This window comes from Chlorocebus sabaeus, chromosome 10, assembly GCF_047675955.1.
Source record: "Chlorocebus sabaeus isolate Y175 chromosome 10, mChlSab1.0.hap1, whole genome shotgun sequence".
NCBI classification, from domain to species: Eukaryota; Metazoa; Chordata; class Mammalia; order Primates; family Cercopithecidae; genus Chlorocebus; species Chlorocebus sabaeus.
In genome coordinates, this window is record NC_132913.1 from 102,495,574 (window position 1) to 102,517,674 (window position 22,101).

The 22,101-nt window shown below is 35.1% G+C and overlaps 1 protein-coding gene across 1 annotated transcript in view; it reads right to left on the reverse strand.

Annotated features, from left to right (window-relative positions):
• ABCA12 (ATP binding cassette subfamily A member 12) overlaps positions 1 to 22,101 on the reverse strand; it is a 208,128-nt gene that overhangs the window by 95,702 nt on the left and 90,325 nt on the right. Inside the window, exons 5-11 of the mRNA XM_038001573.2 lie at positions 21,056 to 21,153; positions 18,196 to 18,381; positions 14,345 to 14,523; positions 11,067 to 11,179; positions 6,485 to 6,560; positions 2,129 to 2,247; positions 978 to 1,084 (exon numbers count right to left, since the gene is read on the reverse strand). Coding sequence (XP_037857501.2) covers positions 978 to 1,084; positions 2,129 to 2,247; positions 6,485 to 6,560; positions 11,067 to 11,179; positions 14,345 to 14,523; positions 18,196 to 18,381; positions 21,056 to 21,153 — 878 coding nt within the window. The remainder of the gene's footprint in view (positions 1 to 977; positions 1,085 to 2,128; positions 2,248 to 6,484; positions 6,561 to 11,066; positions 11,180 to 14,344; positions 14,524 to 18,195; positions 18,382 to 21,055; positions 21,154 to 22,101) is intronic.

Genomic DNA, 22,101 nt, shown 5'->3' on the forward strand with positions numbered 1-22,101 from the left:
TTCTGCATGCCTGCTTAATTATACCATGTTCACTATGTAAGTCATCTTGCTTGCCCTGAATAAACCAGTTCTAATTTCACTTTATTCCTGACTACGTAAATCCAATTAAATAGCTATTCTTTCTAGGAAAACAGCTTTCAAATTTTAATAGGGTTATTAAAAAATAAACTAAATTTCATGATAACCTGTATACTATATGCATGAGATGAAGAATAATAGACAAATAAGCATAAAGTGATTCCCACGTTAGAGTTATCAATTTTTTGGTTGCCTTTTCCCACATTCTCTAGTATCATACATTTTAATATGACTTACTCATTTTAGTTTCTGATGACAACAATAAAAGTAGGGTGAACCACATTTTGAGATTTTTGTATGCTGTGAAATCTAAAACATCAGCTTTCAAAATCTACTTTTACAGATATTAAAACTTAGGACATCTCAAATTAGAAATCATTTTATGAATCCTTTTTCACATCTCTTTCAAATCATGAAGTTTAATATGATAACTGTTATTAGCCATTTCCTTATGAATGCACATACTGTAATTAGACTCTTTGGGGTCATTTCATGCAGAGATCTCCACGGATTAAAAACAAAACACCATTATATAATGTCAAACTCTTTAAAAACTTTTTTTTTAATTTATTATTTTTTTTATAGACAGGGTCTCACACTGTCACTTAGGCTGGAGTGCAGTGGTGACAACAGCTGATTGCAGCCTCAAACTCCTGGTCTTAAGTGATTCTTCCCACCTCAGCCTCCTGAGTAGCTGGAATTACAGGCATGAACCACTGCATCCAGCCATAAACTCTTTTGTCATCATTTTTCTAGAGTCCTAAGAAGGGCCCTTATAAATCTAGAGTTAAAATAGGATCATTATTTACCAAGATCAGATTTAAAACTTAAAGTAAAAGTGTGTCTTGCCAAATATTATGGGAAGTGTTAAGGTTTATTTTTTTTCCTTCATGGCTTACTTTTGATTTTAGGACTTCAGGAACTGGAGGGATGTAATCCTCATAGGAACCATTTCGAAGAAAAGATTTTTTAAGTCGTATTGTGGACTGCAGGAGTCTTAGATTTTCTGTAAAGGAAGGGAGAAGAGTTACTTTATGCGAATTGCAAGGTCATTTAGGAAACCAATTTGAAAGACACCTCTATCCTGATTTATTACTAAATTTTTCCTAAGATAATAGCCTACTTCAATATAAATATAAGATGAGTGAAATTTTAACCTTTATTTGAACCATGGGGACAATAGAATTCATTATTTTAAAAATATTCTCTGCTTAGAGATAAAAATACTTCTAGCAAAGGTGCTACATAGTTTTGGCTCTTTGTGAACTGACTATGCTTTTATTCCTGACTTTTGGATATACTATTAAATTGAAGTATCTTGGAGAGAATAGGTTGTAGAATCACTGTGATATACATATGCCTTTCCAACCTTGACTAATTCATACCTTGCAAACAAAGACCAGACTTAAACATTTGTTGTGCTATTTGCTTGCCATTAACTCTCAGAAAACTATTTTTGGTGTAGGAAAAAAGAATGTGTGTGTCCTAGAAAATGTGAGAAAATAGGTCTTTTCTCTGAAAAAAAAGAGAAATATTTGATTAAATATAATCTTTGTGGTTGCCCATGTAGGCAGAAAATTGCAAATAAAGTATGTAAGGGTAGAAAATAAAAATAGTCTGCCACAAAAATGCCTTTGTTTATGTAATTTACACCTGCTTTTAGGACTCTGTGTTATCATTTCTTAACATTCTTTAACAACTAAGATTATTAAGAGCATAAAAATGTCATGAAGGGTCATTTGAACCTCGAATGATTCTGGACACTTGGAAAATTTGTCCCAGTGGCCATTATCATATTATCCATTATATGGCCATTATATACTAAAGTTTGTCCAGGTGGCCAGCTAGTGCCAGCAGCAGCAACAGAATAATATGATAATATGACTACACATTCCCTTTGTATATCAAATCACCAGACTGAAACCGATTCATATGGAAACTAAGATTTTACAAATTTTCTTTCCTGTGTAAGCAAATGCCTCAAAAACTCACTACTTTAGAACAGAGGCAGAAACCATAGCAGCATTTTGACTGCTAAGAACAGTATTACCTGGTGAACTCCTGGCCAAACTGTCAGTCACATTTCTCACACATGCCAAGTAAGGAATATAAGGACTATTTGCTGATATATTTAAGAGGGCATCTTCAAAGTTTTCCAGAATTAGGAGCCTGCAGAATTAGAAAAGAATATAGAAATTAAGTCATATGAAAATAAAGCAAAGACGTTTTGTTGAGATCATTTTGGTCCCTGGTTGTTTGGCATTGGTTGACTTGGACATTGAAATACTAGGCAGTTGGATGTCTTCCCCCATCCAGTTTAACTGTACAAGGGCAGTACTATTCTGCATCCTCTGAGCACTTGCCTTTTCTATGTGTACTATCTTTATATTTAATTATTTTAATATTCCATCATAGGTCATCTTAAGGCGATTTCTAGGCACACTTACATGAAAGAAAAAGGTCAACGGGTGAGGGTTGCCAGGTAAAATACTGGACTCCCAGTTAAAGTTGAATCATAGATAAACAATGGATAATCTTTTTGTGTATAAGTACATCCCATTAGTCCTGCAATTTTTTTCACTTTTCTTTTTATTTTCTAAATCTGGCCACCCCCTTCTGACTCTCTGATTCTTCTCTTGTCAATTGAAAGCTAGGGGACTAGATGATCTGCTAGGTCCTTTCCACTTATAAAATTGAATAACTAGATTTGAATTCATTTCATTGTGAACTAATGGGATCCCAATGACCAATATAAGTTCCTTTCTTCTCCAATCAACCAATTTAGTGTTTCCAAATTAACCACTTTCTGGTTTCCTTTCAAAGTGATTGGCATGTGAGGATAGGGCCTAAGATTTTTAAGGCCACATGAGTGAATAAGGCTATGTGAATGAGTATGTGCATATTATGTGTGCTCTGTCACTTCAACTGTGAGGCTGCATCTCTATTTATTTTGTAACTTCTTCCCTTAGTGTCTACTATTGAATTTTATGTAAAGATGGAATAAATGTCAATGGCTGATTTGGGGATCATCTGTTTAGAATCAAACTGTACAAAACACAAATTAACTAGTCCTACTGGATGTTCAACTTAGATTTTATTAAAATACAAGTGGGAGCAATTAATCTTGGCATAAATAGTAAATGCAGGAAAATGTTTTCATCAATATTAAAGAAGACTCAGGGTGTTTAAATGTGGGTTAACAACACTGGATCCTTAGGAACTTTAAAAGAAAAAAAAATGAATGGCAAGAAAACTCTCTAACTTGGCAATCAGAGCACAGCAAAGTGGTCAGAGGGCTGACTCATTTAAATACTATTCATAGTCTTTATGTATTTTTTAAAAAGTATCCATTTTCCAAGTGCTCATGCTTATACACAGGCATTTCCTTGACTAGAGACTCTCGGTAATACTTTATTTGGTGGTTTCAGACCTTAGAGATTTCAGACAGTGAGCTTCATTATTTATCAAAGCCTCCTTATAGATAGTCAATGCCATTGATCAATACACAAATGAAGGACAGGAGAGTGTATTCTAAGAGTAAGTTTTCTGTCCTAAGTAAAAGAAACTATCTATTAGGGAAATTTCTAAATTACATTATTACTGTTAAAAATGCAACAGGAGTGTGACAGGTGACAAAACTAACCCTGTTGTATAGGTTACCCATATAACACGAAGTCACACCTACAGTCAAGTTTCATGGACTGTAGTCCACCTATGATATCAGTGAGTCAAGTCAAATCAAATCAAGCCAAGGTCTAATAATAACCAATATAGTCACAGCACTTGCTCAAAAAACCCTCAGCAGGTGTTTTGAAATGACAGTTTCAGAATGTTGAGGGAAGTTTGAAGCAGTGTCAGAAAGAATATTCTAAAGATAAGCTGGAAGATGCGATTTGAGAATCCAAGACATCAAAGAAGAGACAAATGAAATTATGAGAATAATTGCAAATTGACTGCATCTATTTTGGGAAGAGGAGGGTAGAATAATCCATCTATTTTATTTGGCTATAGTGATAAGTAGAGGTTTCAAGATAAACATTTCTTCTCTGAACAACTTGAAAGAATGATCCATTTAGTTTTGTATCCCACTCCCTGTTCACCCCTGACCCCATCCTCATCACAGAATATCTAGCATTTGTATTTCGTACATCATACACTTGAGTTAATATCTGTGGAAAGGACAAATACATGAGGAAAAGAAATGCCGGAAGCTGCAGATACTGGCCATTTATCTGAGAAGTGCCCAATGGGGTATCACTGGATAAGCACATGTCAGGTCGTTCTCCTGCTTCAGTAAGGTGGTTCTCCCTTCCTCTCCTCACCTTTCCCCACACTTCCCAATATTGCCCTTCCTTCTTTTGTGTTTGTCTTTCTCTCTGTTATCATTGTTACAATATAGAGCTATTTCCACTTGGTGCACTGCTCAACAGCAAAATATTGGCCTTATCTACTAGATGGACCGGAACAAGGGATTTTCATGGTATATTGTCAAGCTTAAAATAGAGGACAGTTGGGCTAGAATTGACCTTGAAATATCATCTAAGCCATCCTCTTAGTTTCATAAAGAACATTTGATTACAAAAACTGTTGAGAATAGACTTAGTATACTCCAAAATAAAATCTCATATCTGTGTGCCACAGTTTTGACATAAATACCCAATTATTCTCTTAAAACACTGGAGTAATCCTTTATACAAAATCCTACCTAATTCCCAAGAGTGCTTACAATAAAAGGTAAGTGCCTGGATGTGCACATTCATGTTCATAAGTACAAATGCAAAACAAAGATAATGACTTTAGAACAAAAATAATTAGGAGAAAGTAGAACTATGAGGGAAAAGTATTTTTGAAAATTTGCTTTAGAAAATTCTGAACAAAAATGACTTTTATCTGATACCAGTGTTGCCACTCTGTGATTATTTTAAAGCTGGAATGGAAAGGAAGTCTGAAGATAAGAAATCCCTTAATTTCATCAATCACAACAAGGGCCATCTTAGAAGTATTGAATTCTTCCTAATAAACTGTCAGCTAGCTGTCAGCAGCTAACTACATTTGCTGTGGAATTTGCAGGTCTGTGGCGCTGACATTATCACTGCTATGGATGCCTCGAGGCTCTGATAAAAATACTGGGCTTCAGCAATAAGCATGCAGTTATCTCAGTTTAAAGGTATTTTGCTATTATTATTTTTGATGGCTACAGAGGGAATGTGTTTAAAAGACATGACCATTTGAAACATGGCAGCCTGGCTAGGATGAAATGGCCTAAGGGCTTGGTTGCTCTGGGAGAAGCACCTGGGTCAGCCACCTTAGAGGATGAGAGAGATGGCAGCAGAAACAGGAGGTAGTTGTTTACACAAGGATTTGGGCCAGAATCTACTCTCAGAGTTGGAGAACTTCTCGTTAAATAATAGAAAGTTTGCAAACAACTATGTGCATTCTATTTTAGAAAAACAAAACATTGGTTAAACCTAAGTACTCCTGTTTGTTTTTATTTGTATACATTTCCATTAGCACAAAAACGTATCCTTTGGGACTAAAATCAAAGAATTTCAATAGTATAATTTATAGGCTAAAGCAATCTTTACCTAACAGGCAGGCCATCTAGTCTCTACATTTGCCTTAAACTACAGGAATTTGCCTCAATTCACTACCATAAGCAAGTGTTTGCATTTCTTACCACAATGATCACAGTTACTTCAGGATCTGCTTACATTAATGGTCTTTAGACAGCATAGTTGCTGCTGTTATTTCCACTGCCTATTCCTGAGACTTTATATATGCCAATAAAAGCCCCAAATTAAATAACCTACAGTTTTGCCTAACTGAATACCACTGAAAGCAAACAAATTTTGCATTATCCTGTTTAAGCATAAAAAACATTTTTACTCTCTAGAAACCCAAAAAATAGTAATAAAAAAATCGAAGGCTGCTATGGTATGAATATGGTCTCCCGAAATTCATATGTTGAACTCCTAACCCCCAAGATGATGGTATTAGGAGGCTTGATTGTAAGCTGCTCAGTTTATGGTACTTCGCTATAGCAGCCTGCACAGAGCAAGACAGATACTTATACACTGTTTGTAGTGAAAGAAAAGTGTTGGCAGCCCTCCAGCTAGATCATCCTCATAGGCATAAGGTAACCAATCCAGACATGACACATTAGATCTAGTTATGCAAGCTTGGAACTGAAAAAGAGATTTTTTTTGTGCAATGCTAAAGTATCATTAAATAATATCAAAAAATAAGTTTCAACTTTATTTGGACTATGCCCTTCCTTTTGCTCAGTCAATAGTTGGTTTTTCTATTCCATGCTTATGTACACTGATAAGAGAATTATGTTTAGAAATTGTTTTGATTGTTTATTCAGCCAAGTTATCTACCTATTTAGAAATAAACAAAGACTTACTGCGCAGCCAGACTGCTTGGAGATAATGTCTGTCCATCATCCTCACTCCACACATGCGTTATATTATCGGAGTCACCTAAAGTAATAATTTGATATAGGTAAACATTTAACATGTTTGCTTAAAGATTTTTTTCCTCAGTGAAAACCATCCCAGGTCAAATTAATGAGGAGAAAATGCAGAAATCTGCAGAATCATTCTCCAAAGAATTGTATAAAAGACATCTATGCTCTTTTGTTGGAAATATTTGTGATATTTATAGGAAATAGATGCCTACTGATCGAAATAATCCCAATGGTCAAGCATATGCATTTCTAACAAGTTCTTTGTCTGTACATAAAGCCACTACATTATTTTATCCCAGGACCTGCATATGCAGATGACTGCTGAGTACTATAATGAAGATTGACTACCACGTGATTTGTTAATCAAATGAAGCCGATTTTAGTCTTATGGGTCACTGGATTTTTTTTTTTTTTTTTTTTTTTTGCCTTCAGTTGTCTAGAATGTAGCCTCAGGAAACATCTGCCATCACTAATCTGTATTTTCTATCTTTCAAAAAGCAGCCACTAATCTCAATTGAATGCAGCTGGGAATGCAAATTGACTGATGTTAACAGAACTGTTCTGAGAGTTCTCAAATAATATGAAGGTGCATTAGTGTGGAAGGCAGTCACTAAGTCTGATCTAATGGAAACCACATACAAAGATCTAATTCAATACCATGAGCTACCCCCAGAAGTTAACTAGGTCCCTGATTCAGCCTGCTGCATAAGGTTGTATCATAAAAGAGTAAGTGTGCAACGGCATTCACATAAAAATTGAAAATGAAAATGTTTTAAATGGCCCCTGCATAAATAAAAACATCATAAATCCAATACTTTAATTCAGCTCCTTTAGGGAAATGGTATCACTTATTTCAGCCTTCTCTTCAGACTCATTCCTTATAAATAATCCAGTATGTTTCAATGCTGTCATTTTTAGCATTGGCCTAATCACTTTCAATGGGATATTTTATTACCAGCTTCAATAGCTCTTGTATTGTCTCTAGTTAGTGCAACCTAAAGCCTTCTAAAAAGGTACCAGCACAAAACTACGCAATCCCCAATTTTTTCTGGTCCTGATTATTAATTTTATTTAAATTAGCATGTGTGTAAAAAAGACTATCCCAGAATTAAAACTCTCCTTGTCTGTCACCTGTATCAGTCATGTTTAAGTCATGTTTGTACGGCCCCTACTATCTGGCAGAGCAGCTGTCTCAGTTTTTCCTGTTCAGCAGAGTGGAGTTTTCCTGTGCTCTGCTCACGATGCAGCTGAATATTATTGCTCTAGCAATAGTAATGCATCAGTGAGTTAAAGGACCAAGAATGAATAGGATGCCCAGAATAATAAAACTAATTAAAAATAGTAATACCTATTATGCATTGGAATCTATATAGAGAATAACTATAGATTTAAACACCTGTTGAGAATTTATGCTTTTGCAATGGGAAGATATATAAAACTTTTTCTACGATCAAATTTTGCTCACTTTGAACTCCTATGTGATGCTGAGCAAGCTAAGTGGTATTTGTAATACTACATGGTTATAGTTTCTCTTTTTCATCAAGTCAAATAAAATAAGTAACTAATAGAAAAGTAGCTTTATATTATCAATGATAGACTTGACCCTGAAGTTAAATAAAGACTTTTCCCTCTGGTCGCTAAGGACTATAAAGTATATTGGAAGAAATGCTATACTAAACAGGTCGTAATGAAATAGAAAATGTTACAGACCCTTAAAAACTGAGATTTTACTTCTTTTATATTTGGAAGATTAGGAATACTTAAAATTATATTCACAGACGCAGAAATGTGGTGCATAGATGACCTCTTTTTATCAGTAAGGAACCTCTTTTTATCAGTAAGGATTGCTTTCTATCCTAAATTACATCCTAAAAATGTAATTTTGTATAATGTACTATTTTGCAAAAGAACAAATTCCAATGAGTCAACAAAGATAATCTCTGCTCCCAAAACTCAGTATTTATAAATGGACATACTATAGAGTGTATTAACTGTGTAGCAAGGATCCTCACTGGAGCCGAGCTGAGAATTAGATATCTGAGATAGGAAGTTAGGAGGCAACCTTCTTGCCAGGTGTTTATTAGCAACTCTCTATTTTCACGGTTGCTAAGGAGGCTCCTGAAGAAATCTTGAAGTGTGCTCATACTTCAGGGTGGATCAGAGATAAACATGGTGTGAGGAAAGTGGGTAGAAATCAGAGTGTGGAGAGGAATGGGGGAAGGCAGTGAAAAAATGTAGCATGTGGCTTCCCACAGAATGATAAGTGTGAATGGAGAGCCAAGCTCCATCAGTGGCTGAAAGTGCAGGCCCTTCTGAGGTTAAGCCAGTACTTGCATGTCCCAGTGAGATACCTCAGAAGCAAGTATGTCCCAGAAGGCAAATGTTTAAGTGAGGCTGTTCATAAAAGAGCTCCTGGGGCCTAGCTTTGGAGATATACAGATCCAAGTTCTAATCTCAGTTTGGTCGTTTGCTGGATGAGTAACATATGACAAGCACCCAGCCTCCTTAAGCCTCTGTTTCTTTGTCTATAAAATGGGATAATAACTGTATCTCACAGAGTTATTTAGATGATAAAACAAATTTCAGATACTAAAGTACTGAGCATTGATACAATAAATATTACCTATTATGTTCTTTACTTGAAACAGTGATATGAAGCCTACAAAGCTATCTTAACCATTATATTAGAGAGAATCCAAGCAACTCTGCCATGAGATACCACCCCATTCCAGCATAACAGAGTGAAAAACCAAGGGAGAAAGGATGTTCATTTTCAAAAATACTGCTGAACACTGTGAAGATTAAGAATGAGGTGGCCTGGGTTACAGGGCAGGTATTTGTACTTGGACCAGAGACCCCAGTGCTGTTGAACTGTAGTCACTAGTTCTGCCTTCACTGACAAGTTTAAATTCCGTGAAAGATTCCTAGAAATACTTCAGAGGGTTTTCAACGTCTACACAATTTCTGCTCAAACAGGTAGGGGTTTGAAGTTAATAACTTTTAGGAATTGACATTAATACATCTGCATTGGTATTCTTGGCTTGATAAACTCACAGTGCAGGAAATTTAAAAACAAACAAAAGGTAAGTACATCAAATTTTATGAATAAAAATACATTTCCTTGGTGTATTTTCTTGTCTTCTTGACCATCCAATGACGTGTTTTAAGACTTGCCAAAATGATTAGCACAGTCATAGACATAAGACATGGTCACCGTTAAATACTGAAAACTGAATTATATCTTTCACCAGGAAACGTGTTCTGCTCCCTGCTTAATAAGAAATGCTGCTTACTTCTCCAGCTTTTGAAGCACAGGTGAGCTTTGTACTTAAAATTTTTTTAAATGTAACTTTATTACTTTACTTTATATTAATTATAAAGTGTGAGTCTGAAGACAAAAAGGAAAAGGTAGTAAGGAGAAACATTAAGTTCTTAAGCCTTTAAAATGCAAATATGAAAAGAATACAGAGGAAATAATTATGTTTGTTAGCACATTGTCTGGTTTTCTAGCCTAAACTTTTTTTTTAGAGTAATCCTGTTTTTCTAATGGACGTCAAGACCATCAAATTTAATAACGGTCAATCCTGCAAGCTAACCATCAATTCTGCAATTGTAGATATAAAAAATGCTCTAGACTAACAGAAAATGACATCCAAGAGTACTGTTGGACCCTCCAGTGAGAATTCTTCAAAGCCTTCACAGGCATGCTTTCTTTTTATATGAAAATTGATATTTCAAGACTATATAATGAACAATCAGCTTTTGACCTGATGATCTCAGGATGCTTATTTTGTAATCTAAAGGTAAAAGTCGACATACGTAAAAGCTGACAAACTTGCTGAGAAAACATAATTCTAAATTTATTCACCAGAGATAAATTGTTAACAAAACTTGGCAAGTAGGAATTTATTCCTTATATCTCCAAACCTTTGTCTGTATGTGTCTGTGTGTATGTAGCTGTATGTCTCCACGTGAGTAGAGACAGTACTATTCTAGATGTGCCAAAGGGACATTCTGTGACTGACTACCAACATGTTATACCTTGTCTTACTGGACACAGCAGTATATTTATACTGATCTATTTGTGCTCTAATATCAAGATGGTTGAGGGGCATATTTTTGCAATGAAAGAACTCTAATTAAAAAATCAAAATTTGAAAATGAAGTTAAAAACACTGCAATTCACTTTAAGCATTTGTTTCAAATAGTAAGGTAGAAATCTATTTGTTGAGGCATATTCCCTGATTTTTTGTCTATACCAAGTATAAACATAGTTTTATAAGCTAACAGAGATCATTTTCACCTAAATAAAAACCCTAGAAAGTCACAGTTCCCTCTTCTTGGCCATTTCTCCCTTTCTCCACACTTCGATTAACTTGAGATCCAGATTTATTCATAGCATATGTCCCCACCTAAGAATAATATCATCTCTACATGATTACTTTCATTGCACTCTGCTTTATATTTCCAGTGGGCTTTGTGACACTGAGTTTAACACAGTAAGATGGAAATATAATACCTTGCGCTGGGGAATCCAGAGTGTTGAGCAGATGTTTAACAGACTTCTGGAGGGTTCTGAAACCTTCGTTAGTTGCAAAACGTGGATAAACCTTCTGCACAACCAGTAGCACACTAAGGAGTCAAAAAGCAATTAAACCAGATTCTGTTTCAAGGTTTGCAGACAGAAACAAAAGATTATTCAAGGAGAAAATGGCTACAGTATAGAAAATTATTCTTATAAAAGACAAGATGCTACTCTTTGTAATGTAATTATTTGTCTTTTCATGCACAAAATCCCAACAAAATATTCTTAACTGGACAGAGCAGTTTACGTTTCCAGGTTTCTAAAACATCAGGAATCACCAGCCTTAAAGTAATGGAGCAAGGTTCCCACTGATTTTTTTCTAAGACTTAGAAATAAGTAGTTAGGAAAACCAACTTTCAATTAAAGAATACATCTTTTTTTAACTAGAAAGAAAAATTAAATATTAGAAAGTATTTTCATTAAAAATCAAACCCAAATAAAGGATCTAGTTTCAGGAATAATAATTATTTAAGCATTTATAATATTTATCTTTTGCTAAACAGATAGTAATGTTTTTGAAAAAGAAAATGGACGTTGCCCTAATTGACGAGTATATTCTGTCCTCTAAGTGGTCTATAGGCACTATTCCAGAGGTAGTTCAAAATTAATATCCATACTCTGTTTCTATAGCTTTTATGTTACCAATAAGATGGGCAGTCTACACTGGGGATAGACAATCAGAAAATTCAGTTATGCTTGAGTTCATCCTGTATTTCGCAAATGCAATTAGTTACTTAAAACATGTCTTTTAGTTCCTTTATAGCCATTAGTGCATTTTAAAGAAATATTGTTATTACACATGTATTTCTACATTATACAAACACTGTGACTTATATCAACAGTTGAATCAATGCTTTAGTTAAGTAGTAGTGAAAACAAAAGGCTTTTGTTAAAAATTTGACGTTGTGAAGTTAAATGTAGTACAAATTAGCCAATAGTAATTTTTCCTTATCTAGTTTCTTAGTAAACTGAATGAGTATTCCAGCAATAGATAGTATTTGTGTACATGTTCATGGCATTCTATAACGTTTTTAGAGTTTTTGAAATTTAGATTAAGATTATGTTAATTTTAGTCCCCTAGATATGAATGATAGCTGTTTAGAGACCTATGTCTAGGGTGCCATCTGGGTAGCATCTAGTATAACACAAGGATATACATGTGGATATGTGTGTATGTTTATAAACATACACAAAAATATATGCATATATATTTTCTAACATTTAGTTTTCTAATAATTCTATAAATTCAATTTATTTGTCCAGTTTTGCAGATGGGAAAATGAAAGTTAAAAAAGTTAAGTAACTTACACCAGGTTATTTACTTAATAACAAGTACAGCTGGGGTCTGTCTATTTCAAAGTTTATGTTCTATCTCCTCTATATGTTGCCTCTGGCACAAAAGCTTTGCTTCAACATGGTGGGGAGGAGGAGGGCAGAACATTTCTGCACAGAGCCCACAGGCATTGTTAACTTATCACCCAGCTGTGTTCCAAACAGTTGACCACAGAGACATGGCTGTATTTTTCTCATCTCTGCTGTATATACATGACTGGTGATACCTCAGGCATTTTTATGTTTGCCCCAAGAATCTCCTGGTTCTCAGGTGTTGGGTTACTTCCAAACCCTAGCAACCACGGAGACCAGTTAGACTGTCTCAGGGCGTAAGTCTTGGCCAGCCTTCAAGCCTGACCCTCTGCTTAACTCACCTGACCTGGTCACAATAAGTGACCTTAACTCACTTATTGTCCCAAAGTAACATCTTCAAAGACTGAACATTTGACAATCTCATTAAATCTTTCAGCATTATTATCATTAACATTATGAATTAAATGTCAGTAGACCTCATTCATCTTTATCTAACAAAATTTAACTTAATAAATAATGACACCTGGACTCCCATCTTCTCTGAAATCCTCTAAACCATTGATACTTGGATTTATTTTACTTTATAGATTATTTTTCTTCTCTTCATCATATAAAAATGGAAATCATCAAAACAAAACATCATCAAAAACAAGTTGCCTTCTGAGTAAAGGTAATTTTTAAAAAGAGTTTTTGTGATTTATGCCTCAGCATAACCTTCGTCTCAGTAAGGCAACAATCCTGTGTATCCTATCATACGCTTTTCTCGACTTTTGAGATTGCTCATTTCTGCTAATTACTGTCTTAACTTTAACATTATATAACCTGATTTTGGTGGTTGGTTTACATACAATCTACAATGTAAAACAAATGCTAGAAAAATAATAAAAATTCCTGTGGGGTCCATTTGTCTCTATTACTTGTTCAACAAAGACTAAGATAAACCAATGAAACCATAATGTTGTGATAAAACACAGTCATTTGTGAGAAAATTATGGCTTTTAGTGACACTGTCAGCTTAATAATAATAAACAGCTGACTTTAAAAAATGGTTTATACTGAGATACACACCAGTTAGAATGGCGATCATTAAAAAGTCAGGAAACAACAGGTGCTGGAGAGGATGTGGAGAAATAGGAACACTTTTACACTGTTGGTGGGACTGTAAACTAGTTCAACCATTGTGGAAGACAGTGTGGCAATTCCTCAAGGATCTAGAACTACAAATACCATTTGACCCAGCCATCCCATTACTGGGTATATACCCAAAGGATTATAAATTATGCTGCTATATGCTGCTATAAAGACACATGCACACGTATGTTTATTGTGGCACTATTCACAATAGCAAAGACTTGGAATCAACCCAAATGTCCATCAGTGACAGATTGGATTAAGAAAATGTGGCACATATACACCATGGAATACTATGCAGCCATAAAAAAGGATGAGTTTGTGTCCTTTGTAGGGACATGGATGCAGCTGGAAACCATCATTCTTAGCAAACTATCACAAGAACAGAAAACCAAACACCGCATGTTCTCACTCATAGGCGGGAACTGAACAATGAGATCACCTGGACTCGGGAAGGGGAACATCACACACCGGGGCCTATCATGGGGAGGGGGGAGGGGGGAGGGGGGAGGGATTGCATTGGGAGTTATACCTGATGTAAATGACGAGTTGATGGGTGCAGCACACCAACATGGCACAAGTATACATATGTAGCAAACCTGCACGTTGTGCACATGTACCCTACAACTTAAAGTTTAATAATAATAAATAAATTAAAAAAAAAAAAGACTTCTTTGTGAACACTAATATTACATTTAATTCTTATATTTTCTTACCTGTTTGCCTTTCGAAGAACATCAAATAGATTGCTTAGTGATGTGTCATTCTGAAACACATTTGGAAAACTAGAGAGAAGCTGCCACACAGCTTTCTGCTCTTGCACTTGTGAGAAGAAAGACAGCACTCTGACTATTTCCTGAAACACTATCTTCTGATTGTTGGGGTCACTGGATAGCTTAAAATATAAAACCACAAACAGAGTAAAATGAGACTTTAACGTTCGTAATCACGTGGTTTGCTGTTTTTAAAAGCATCGAAAATCTGATTTTCACATAAGCAATTCTTTTAGATCTTCACTCAGTTTGAAGCCAATCTTTTATTTGGAAAACCAGCAACTATTTCTAATGTTCTTAAACATAATTGGATCTTTTCCCTGTAGCTCCAGAAATTGGCATAAAGTTTGGTTAACAAAGCTGTATTTATATAAAATATTTCAAATTATGTATTTCAAAATTAAAATTAAGTTCCTAACATAAAATTAGCTTTGAGTAATGTTTTTTTTCTTAGGACTTGGTTTAGGAGTTGCAGATATATCTTCCCTATACTTATTACTAGATATTATATTGTTTGCATGGAGTACTCCTAAAACTAATATACAGATTAGTAGAGATATAGATAGATTTATATATATGTGTGTGTGTACGTGTATATATATATATATATAAAATTCAGAAAAGTGTTTACTATTACAATTACACATACTTAGTGCTATGTGATTTTGAATAATGTCTTTTTTTTTTTTTTACCACATATTCTATTCTACATGACTGCCAATTTTGTTAAAAAATATATCATAAGTGCTTTACATTGGATTGGGGATTATTATAACCATACCTCTTTTTTTTTTTTTCACTCAGTAAAATTCAGATTACTAAAGGGTTATTTAAGCATTCTGTACTTAAAAGAAATTACAATAAAAATTCAAAAAATCAAGGGGAAAATACTAGATATAGACGTATTTATTTATATCTATGAAATTTCAAGAGAATTTTGAACTTTTTTTGTGATCTCTCATTGTATGTGGGGTTTCATTAAATGTAGATTATTGGTGTCCATTTTTACCATTGTTGTTTAAGGCCAGTGTATGCACTATTCATAATAGCAAAGACATGAAATCAACCCAAATGCCCATCAATGATAGATTGGATAAAGAAAATATGATACTATACACCATGGAATACTATGCAGCCAGAAAAAAGGAATGAGATGATGTCCTTTGCAGGGACATGTATGTAGCTGGAAGCCATTATCCTCAGCAAAGTAACACAGGAACAAAAAACCAAACACCACATGTTCTCATTTGTAAGTGGGAGCTGAACAATGAGAATACATGGACACACAGAGGGGAACAACACACATTGGGGTTTGTCAGAAGTGGGTAGGGGAAAGGAAAATATCCAGATAAATAGCTAATGCATGCTTGGCTTAATACCTACGTGATGGGTTGACAGGTACAGCAAACCACCATGACACATATTTACCTATGTAACAAACCTGCATGTCCTACACATGTATCCTGGAACTTAACATTAAATTAAGTTTTTTAAAGACTAATGTATGCAAACACTCCATAGTAGAGCATTCTTGGTTCTAATGTATAATATTTTGGTGAGAGGGATATATTGTTTTATCAAAATTTAACTTCTTGCTGGAGGAATCACATTACCTAACTTCAAACTATACTACAGGGCTACAGTAACCAAAACAGCATGGTACTGGTACAACAACAGACACATAGACCAATGGAACAGAATAACAAACGCAGAAATAGGGCTACACACCTACAACCATCTGATCTTCAACCAACGTGACAAAAACAAGCCATGGGGAAAGAACTCTCTACTCAATAAATGACATTGGGATAACTGGCTAGCCTTATGTGGAAGAATGAAACCAGACCCCTTGCTTACAACCATATACAAAATTCAACTGAAGTTTGATTAAAGACTTAAATGTAAAACCCCAAATTATAAAAACCCTGGAAGATAACCTAGGCAACATAATTCTAGACACAGGAAATGGTAAATATTTTATGACAAAGATGCCAAAAGCAATCAAAACAAAAGCAAAAATTGACAAATGGGATCTAATTAAACTTAAGAGCTTCTGCACAGCAAAGAAACCATCAACAGAATAAACAGACAGCCTACGGAATGGGAGAACATTTTTGCAAACTATGCATCTGAAAAATGTCTAAAGAAAAAAAAGAACAACTCCACTAAAAAGTAGGCAAAGGACATGAACAGATACTTTTCAAAAGAAGACATACCTATGGCCAACAAGCATATGAAAAAAAGCCCAATATCACTGATCATTAGAGAAATGCAAATCAAAACCACAATGAAATGCCATCTCACACCAGTCAGAACGGCTATTAAAAAGTCAAAAAATAACAGATGCTGGTGAGGTTGCACAGAAAGGAAACACTTAAACACTGTTACTGGGAGTATAAATTAGTTTCAACATTGTGGAAAACAGTGTGGTGATTCCTCAAAGACCTAAAAACATTCAATCCAGAAATCCCATTACTGGGTGTATACCCAGCAGAATATAAATTATTCTACTATAAAGACATGCACACGTATGTTCACTGCAGCACTAGTCACACAATAATAAAGACATAGACTTGGCTGGGTGCAGTGGCTCACGTCTGTAATCCCCGCACTTTGGGAGGCCCAGGCAGGTGGGTCACTTGAGGTCAGGAGCTCGAGACGAGCCTGGCCAACATGACAAAACCTTATCTCTACTAATAATACAAAAAAAAAAAAAAAAAAAAAATTAGCTGGACGTGGTGGCCTGCGCCTGTAGTCCCAGCTACTTGGGAAGCTGAGGCACGAGAATCACTTGAACCCGGGAGGCGGAGGTTTCAGTGAGCTGAGATAGCACCATTGCCCTCCAGCCTGGGTGACAGAGTGAAGCTGTGTCTCAAAAAAACAAAAAGCAAAACAAAATGAAAACAAAGACATGGAATCAACCTCAATGCCCATCAGTGGCAGATTGGATAAAGAAAATGTGGTACACATACACCATGGAATGCTATGCAACCATAACAAACAACAAGATGATGTCCTTTGCAGGCAAATGGATGGAGCTGGAGGCCATTATCCTTAGCAAACTATGCAGGAACAGAAAACGAAATACTGCGTTTCCTCACTTATAAGTGGGAGCTACATGACGAGAACACATGGACACAAAAAGGGGAACAACAGACACCAGGACTTACTTGAGGGTGAAGAGTGGGATGAGGGTGAGGATCAGAAAAAATAACTACTGAGTACTAGGCTTAGTACCTGGGTGACAAAATAATCTAGACAATAAACCACTGTGACATGAGTTTACTTATATAACAAACCTGCAATATGTGCCCCTGAACCTAAAATAAAAGTTTTTGAAAATTCACAATTAAAGAAAAACTAGCTTTTCAAACTAGGTTTGAAGTCAGTGAGAAAAATAAAAAGATTTTACCCATTATTCTAAATTCTGACAGTTATATGACTGTGATAATTTAATTATTAAACTTGTATCATAGCCTGAGTAATCTCACCTTAAGATCTCAGAGAAAACAATCAAACTTCATTTACTGTAGAGCAAAGCCATATTTTATTTAAAAGGTGTGTCCACATTAACCATAATGTAATATTTTTGGTTTAGCATTGAAATCATTTCAACCTTTCACATTAAATTTGTAATATTACTTAAGACTAAACTTTGTGTGCAGATGTCTATGCGAGGAAAACATGCCTAAGGTAAACAAATATCCCAGTCAGCATTTCCCAGTCTACATGGGCTATAGAATTGCCCTTTAATTCATGTTGAGTCACTTTGTACATCAAAGATCTACACTCACCTGGGAGAACTGTTTGTTTAGTTCTTGGAGAGAAGACTCTAAAAGGGTCATGTTAGAAAGGCAAAATTTGTTAAAAATATTTCTTCCTAGAAAGGTCCAAGAGAAGGCATCATCCACAATGTACCCTGGATAGCTATCACACAGTTCTCTTCGTATATCTTCTGAAGTTGAATTTTGCTTTAACAGCTAAAAGCATGTGTGAAAAGAGTAAAATATGAATGTTAATAATTGTAGATGTTCAAATATTCTAGTCTTCAAGGAATCTAAGTGGTCTTCAAAATAGCCATTTTGAGGTCCTCCATTATAGCAGCTATTAAAATAACAATAAAGAACATATAATTTACCCATGAGAACTGGTAGAGTGAATGCATGAATGTGGTAAATTCTTGTCATTGTTATTATTTAAATGATTTATATATGATTTATTTGACTGAACTCATTTCTTGTCTCTGACTAGAAAACCTCAGTATACAGAGTCTTTGCTTATGAAAATCTTCATGCATAAAAATCTTATTCATTTTTTCTGGACATTGAGCAGCGATGTCCTAACTCAGATGTCCTAACTCTTCATGACACTCATGGGAAACTGGTTGTGATCTTTGGAAGACTTCCAACAGAAGGAGCTTCGAGGTCTATTCCTAGGATGAACAGTGTTTATTTACAGAAGTGTACAAATATAGATTGTTCATTTGCAAAGCAATTCTTCCATCTAAGTCTTATATATAGAAAGAAAAAGGAAAACATATATGAAAATATATAATAGCAGGCATAACTACTAAAAGTAGTCACTGGAAATCATTTTCATAATGGAATCATCATAATCTCCCTATATATTCATAATTCAGGCCAGTCATGATGTAGCAGTATTTTACCAATAATATTGATCATATTTACCATTATTAAGTTGTTTAGATATTTACAGAGCTAATGATAGTTTGTTGTCAGACTTAAGGGGTCCATCTTAATAATTAATTCTTATTACTCCATGAGGTGAGGCCAATTTCATCCTCCTCTTAAGTGTATATTACAAAATATACATGCTACCTTCTAGTGACTCAAATTCTACAAGTAATGGAACAAGACAGAATCCATTTATCTAGGATGTACTATAAGTGTTAGGCCTTCTAGTCATTCATCCATATCTCTCTTCTAACAGTCCACATAAACTCACCCCAAAATGATTTCTCTACTCATTCTTGCAAGTGTTGCAGAAAGCAGTAAAGAGAAAGAAAGAGGAATCAGAGAGATTGCTGACACAGGCATCAATATATCATCCTAATTTTTACATCTCTTCCCTGCTCCAACTACTCTAAAAATATGTATCCATACATAGAAATTTCATTTTTGGCTTATCTCCCCTGGATATATAGCTCTGTGCTGCCTCACAAAATTCTGAAATTTTATTCCATATGAGAAAGAGAACTTGGGAGTTTCAATACGATAAAGTAGCATTTTGGAGAATAGCATTGCTCTTCTAGATATTAAAGAATTTATCTGATCCAATGCAAGACTGTCTACTTCTAGGAACCAATATGGAAGAATTAGAATGGAATAGAATAACGTTCTCTAATTTATGCACTGTACTTGACTGGGGGAAGCTTTAGACTGGAATTAACTGGGCATATTGAGAGACTTCTATGCCAGACAAAAAACATTAGAAACCTCAAATATTACGTAAACTAGACTTTCAATGTCTATTTTGGACAGATTGAAAAGTCCTCTATTTTGGCCAGCATGGGCAGAATTGATGAGTGTGATGCCATTTCCTGGAGTCCACTTTTGTGCTGGCCTTTGACTCATTTATATAACTCAGTTTATTGAGATGCCTCAGTTGTACAGAGTGTTAATTTAAGTATAACTAACGAAGACATATTCAGTAGCAGTGGTCATGGTTATAGGAATGTTAATAAACTTTAAAGACATGTCTCATGATCAGATAAAAGAAATGGTTGCTATACAAGACATAGATATATTATTAAAAATGCTTGTGTGTGTGTGTGTGTGTGTGTGTGTGTGTGTGTGTAGATGACATGGGGAAGGAGAAAAGAAAGGTGAGTGGGAGAGAGATAGCGAGAATAGTATCTCTAATGCCAAATGTTGAAAATGATGTCTTTTCATTTCTAAAGAGCACATAAAACAAGACTTAAATACCTATGGGACCAGCCAAATAACTTAAATATATGAATCTGGCCAGATGAAAGACAATAAGGAGAAGTGGGGATTGTAGTTACAAAGAGCACGTGTTCTGCTTAAAGGCATGCACATTCAATGTCTTAAAATCTCTGTACACACACTCACACACATGTTTAGCTCAGAGGCTGCCAGTTCACACCTCTGATAGAAATTATGTTCATTATCTTGCAATCTGGGAAATCTTAAAGTGGATGGTGTCTAGGAAACAGAGAAATCCATAGGTAAGCTCTCTAAAATATGCTAAGAAAAAGGATTTTCCTACTTCGGGGCAATATTTTCCTTAGCTCTAATTTTTCCAAAACTTGATTGTTATGGATGAGGCAGCAAATTCAAAGAGCATTATAACTTCATTTGGTCTTTTTTTCTTTCCTGTTTCAGAAAATTAAAACATCACATATAATGCCACCCTAATTTCTTATTAAATGAAAACTTTAAGTTCAATTAAGGGACTTAACAGGGAAGTAAATAAATACTCGAGATCTTAAGGAATTCAGAATGTCTTACAATTAAGCTGTTTATTGAAGAGTTCCTAAGAAAAGAAGTTGCCTAAGATACTACTCTAAATAGGAAAGGTGCTCCAAACATCTTGCTATTTGAGAGATCCTTCTATTAATCTAAAAGGCCTATGTTGAATCACTCTACTCATTACAAAACTGAATCAAGTTACCTTTTCCAAGCCAAGAATTCGTGCGAGCACTTGACTGCCATTGAAAGTGTATGTTCCGGGACTTTCCAAATCAGAACTTGGACTGGGAAATACTGTGGCTGTAATCAAAGAAGGAACAGATTGGCATTCCAAACACACACAAATGCACAGGACTGCATGAGAATCCATAAACATCATTTGTGACCTCATATACCCTACAGTAAGGATGTGCTCAAATGTGCCTCTTCCATGAACATTTTATCCTGGAAAAATGGCAAATTCCATGAGTTTTTCTTTTCATATAAAATTGTGATGGCTTTGGTCTGTTCTTATTTTTTTTCCAATCATTTAGATGTCATTTACTTTCATTCCAGTCTGTGACATTAAACTTCATCACCAATATTATTGCCCAATAAACCGAATCATTTCTGTGCAGGCCTGGAGGATTTGAGGTACCTACACTAGCTTCACAGATCCATCATATCCAACATCTGTTCAAAGGATCTGCCAATGCACATCTGGCGATAATGGTGTTTTCTTTTAATTATCCAATTGGGACACTGAAATCTGCTTAGAATCATAAATTCTCTCTTCAAAGTGGTTTCTGAATAATATTTTAGATCAAATAAATGGGATAAAGCAATTAGCCTGGACTACAGTATACTCTACTTAAGTAATTCCCAATGCATCTTCATCTAGTATTGTTTATTTATGATGTAGCAGAGTTTTCTGGGTTTGGCGCATTAGCTAGAAGACTACGTTTGTATCTATAACATGGATGTTCATTAAGCCAGTATATTGACTTTTATAAATTTAATACAGAAGTCTTTTGTCATCCTCAGAGCAAAGAATCTTAATATTCAATGGTACCAGTGACTCATCATCAGTAGGGCCTAGGCTTTATTTTAGTGCCCATGGGACTGAAGAATTTGCCATCTGATTCCTTTAGACTATGGAATGTATTTGTGAGATAACTGGTCAGAGTGAGAAACATAATCTGTGGCTACCAAGCAAAGCAAAACTTACTAGACCATAACATTATAACCTTATTTCTATGGTGCTTTAAC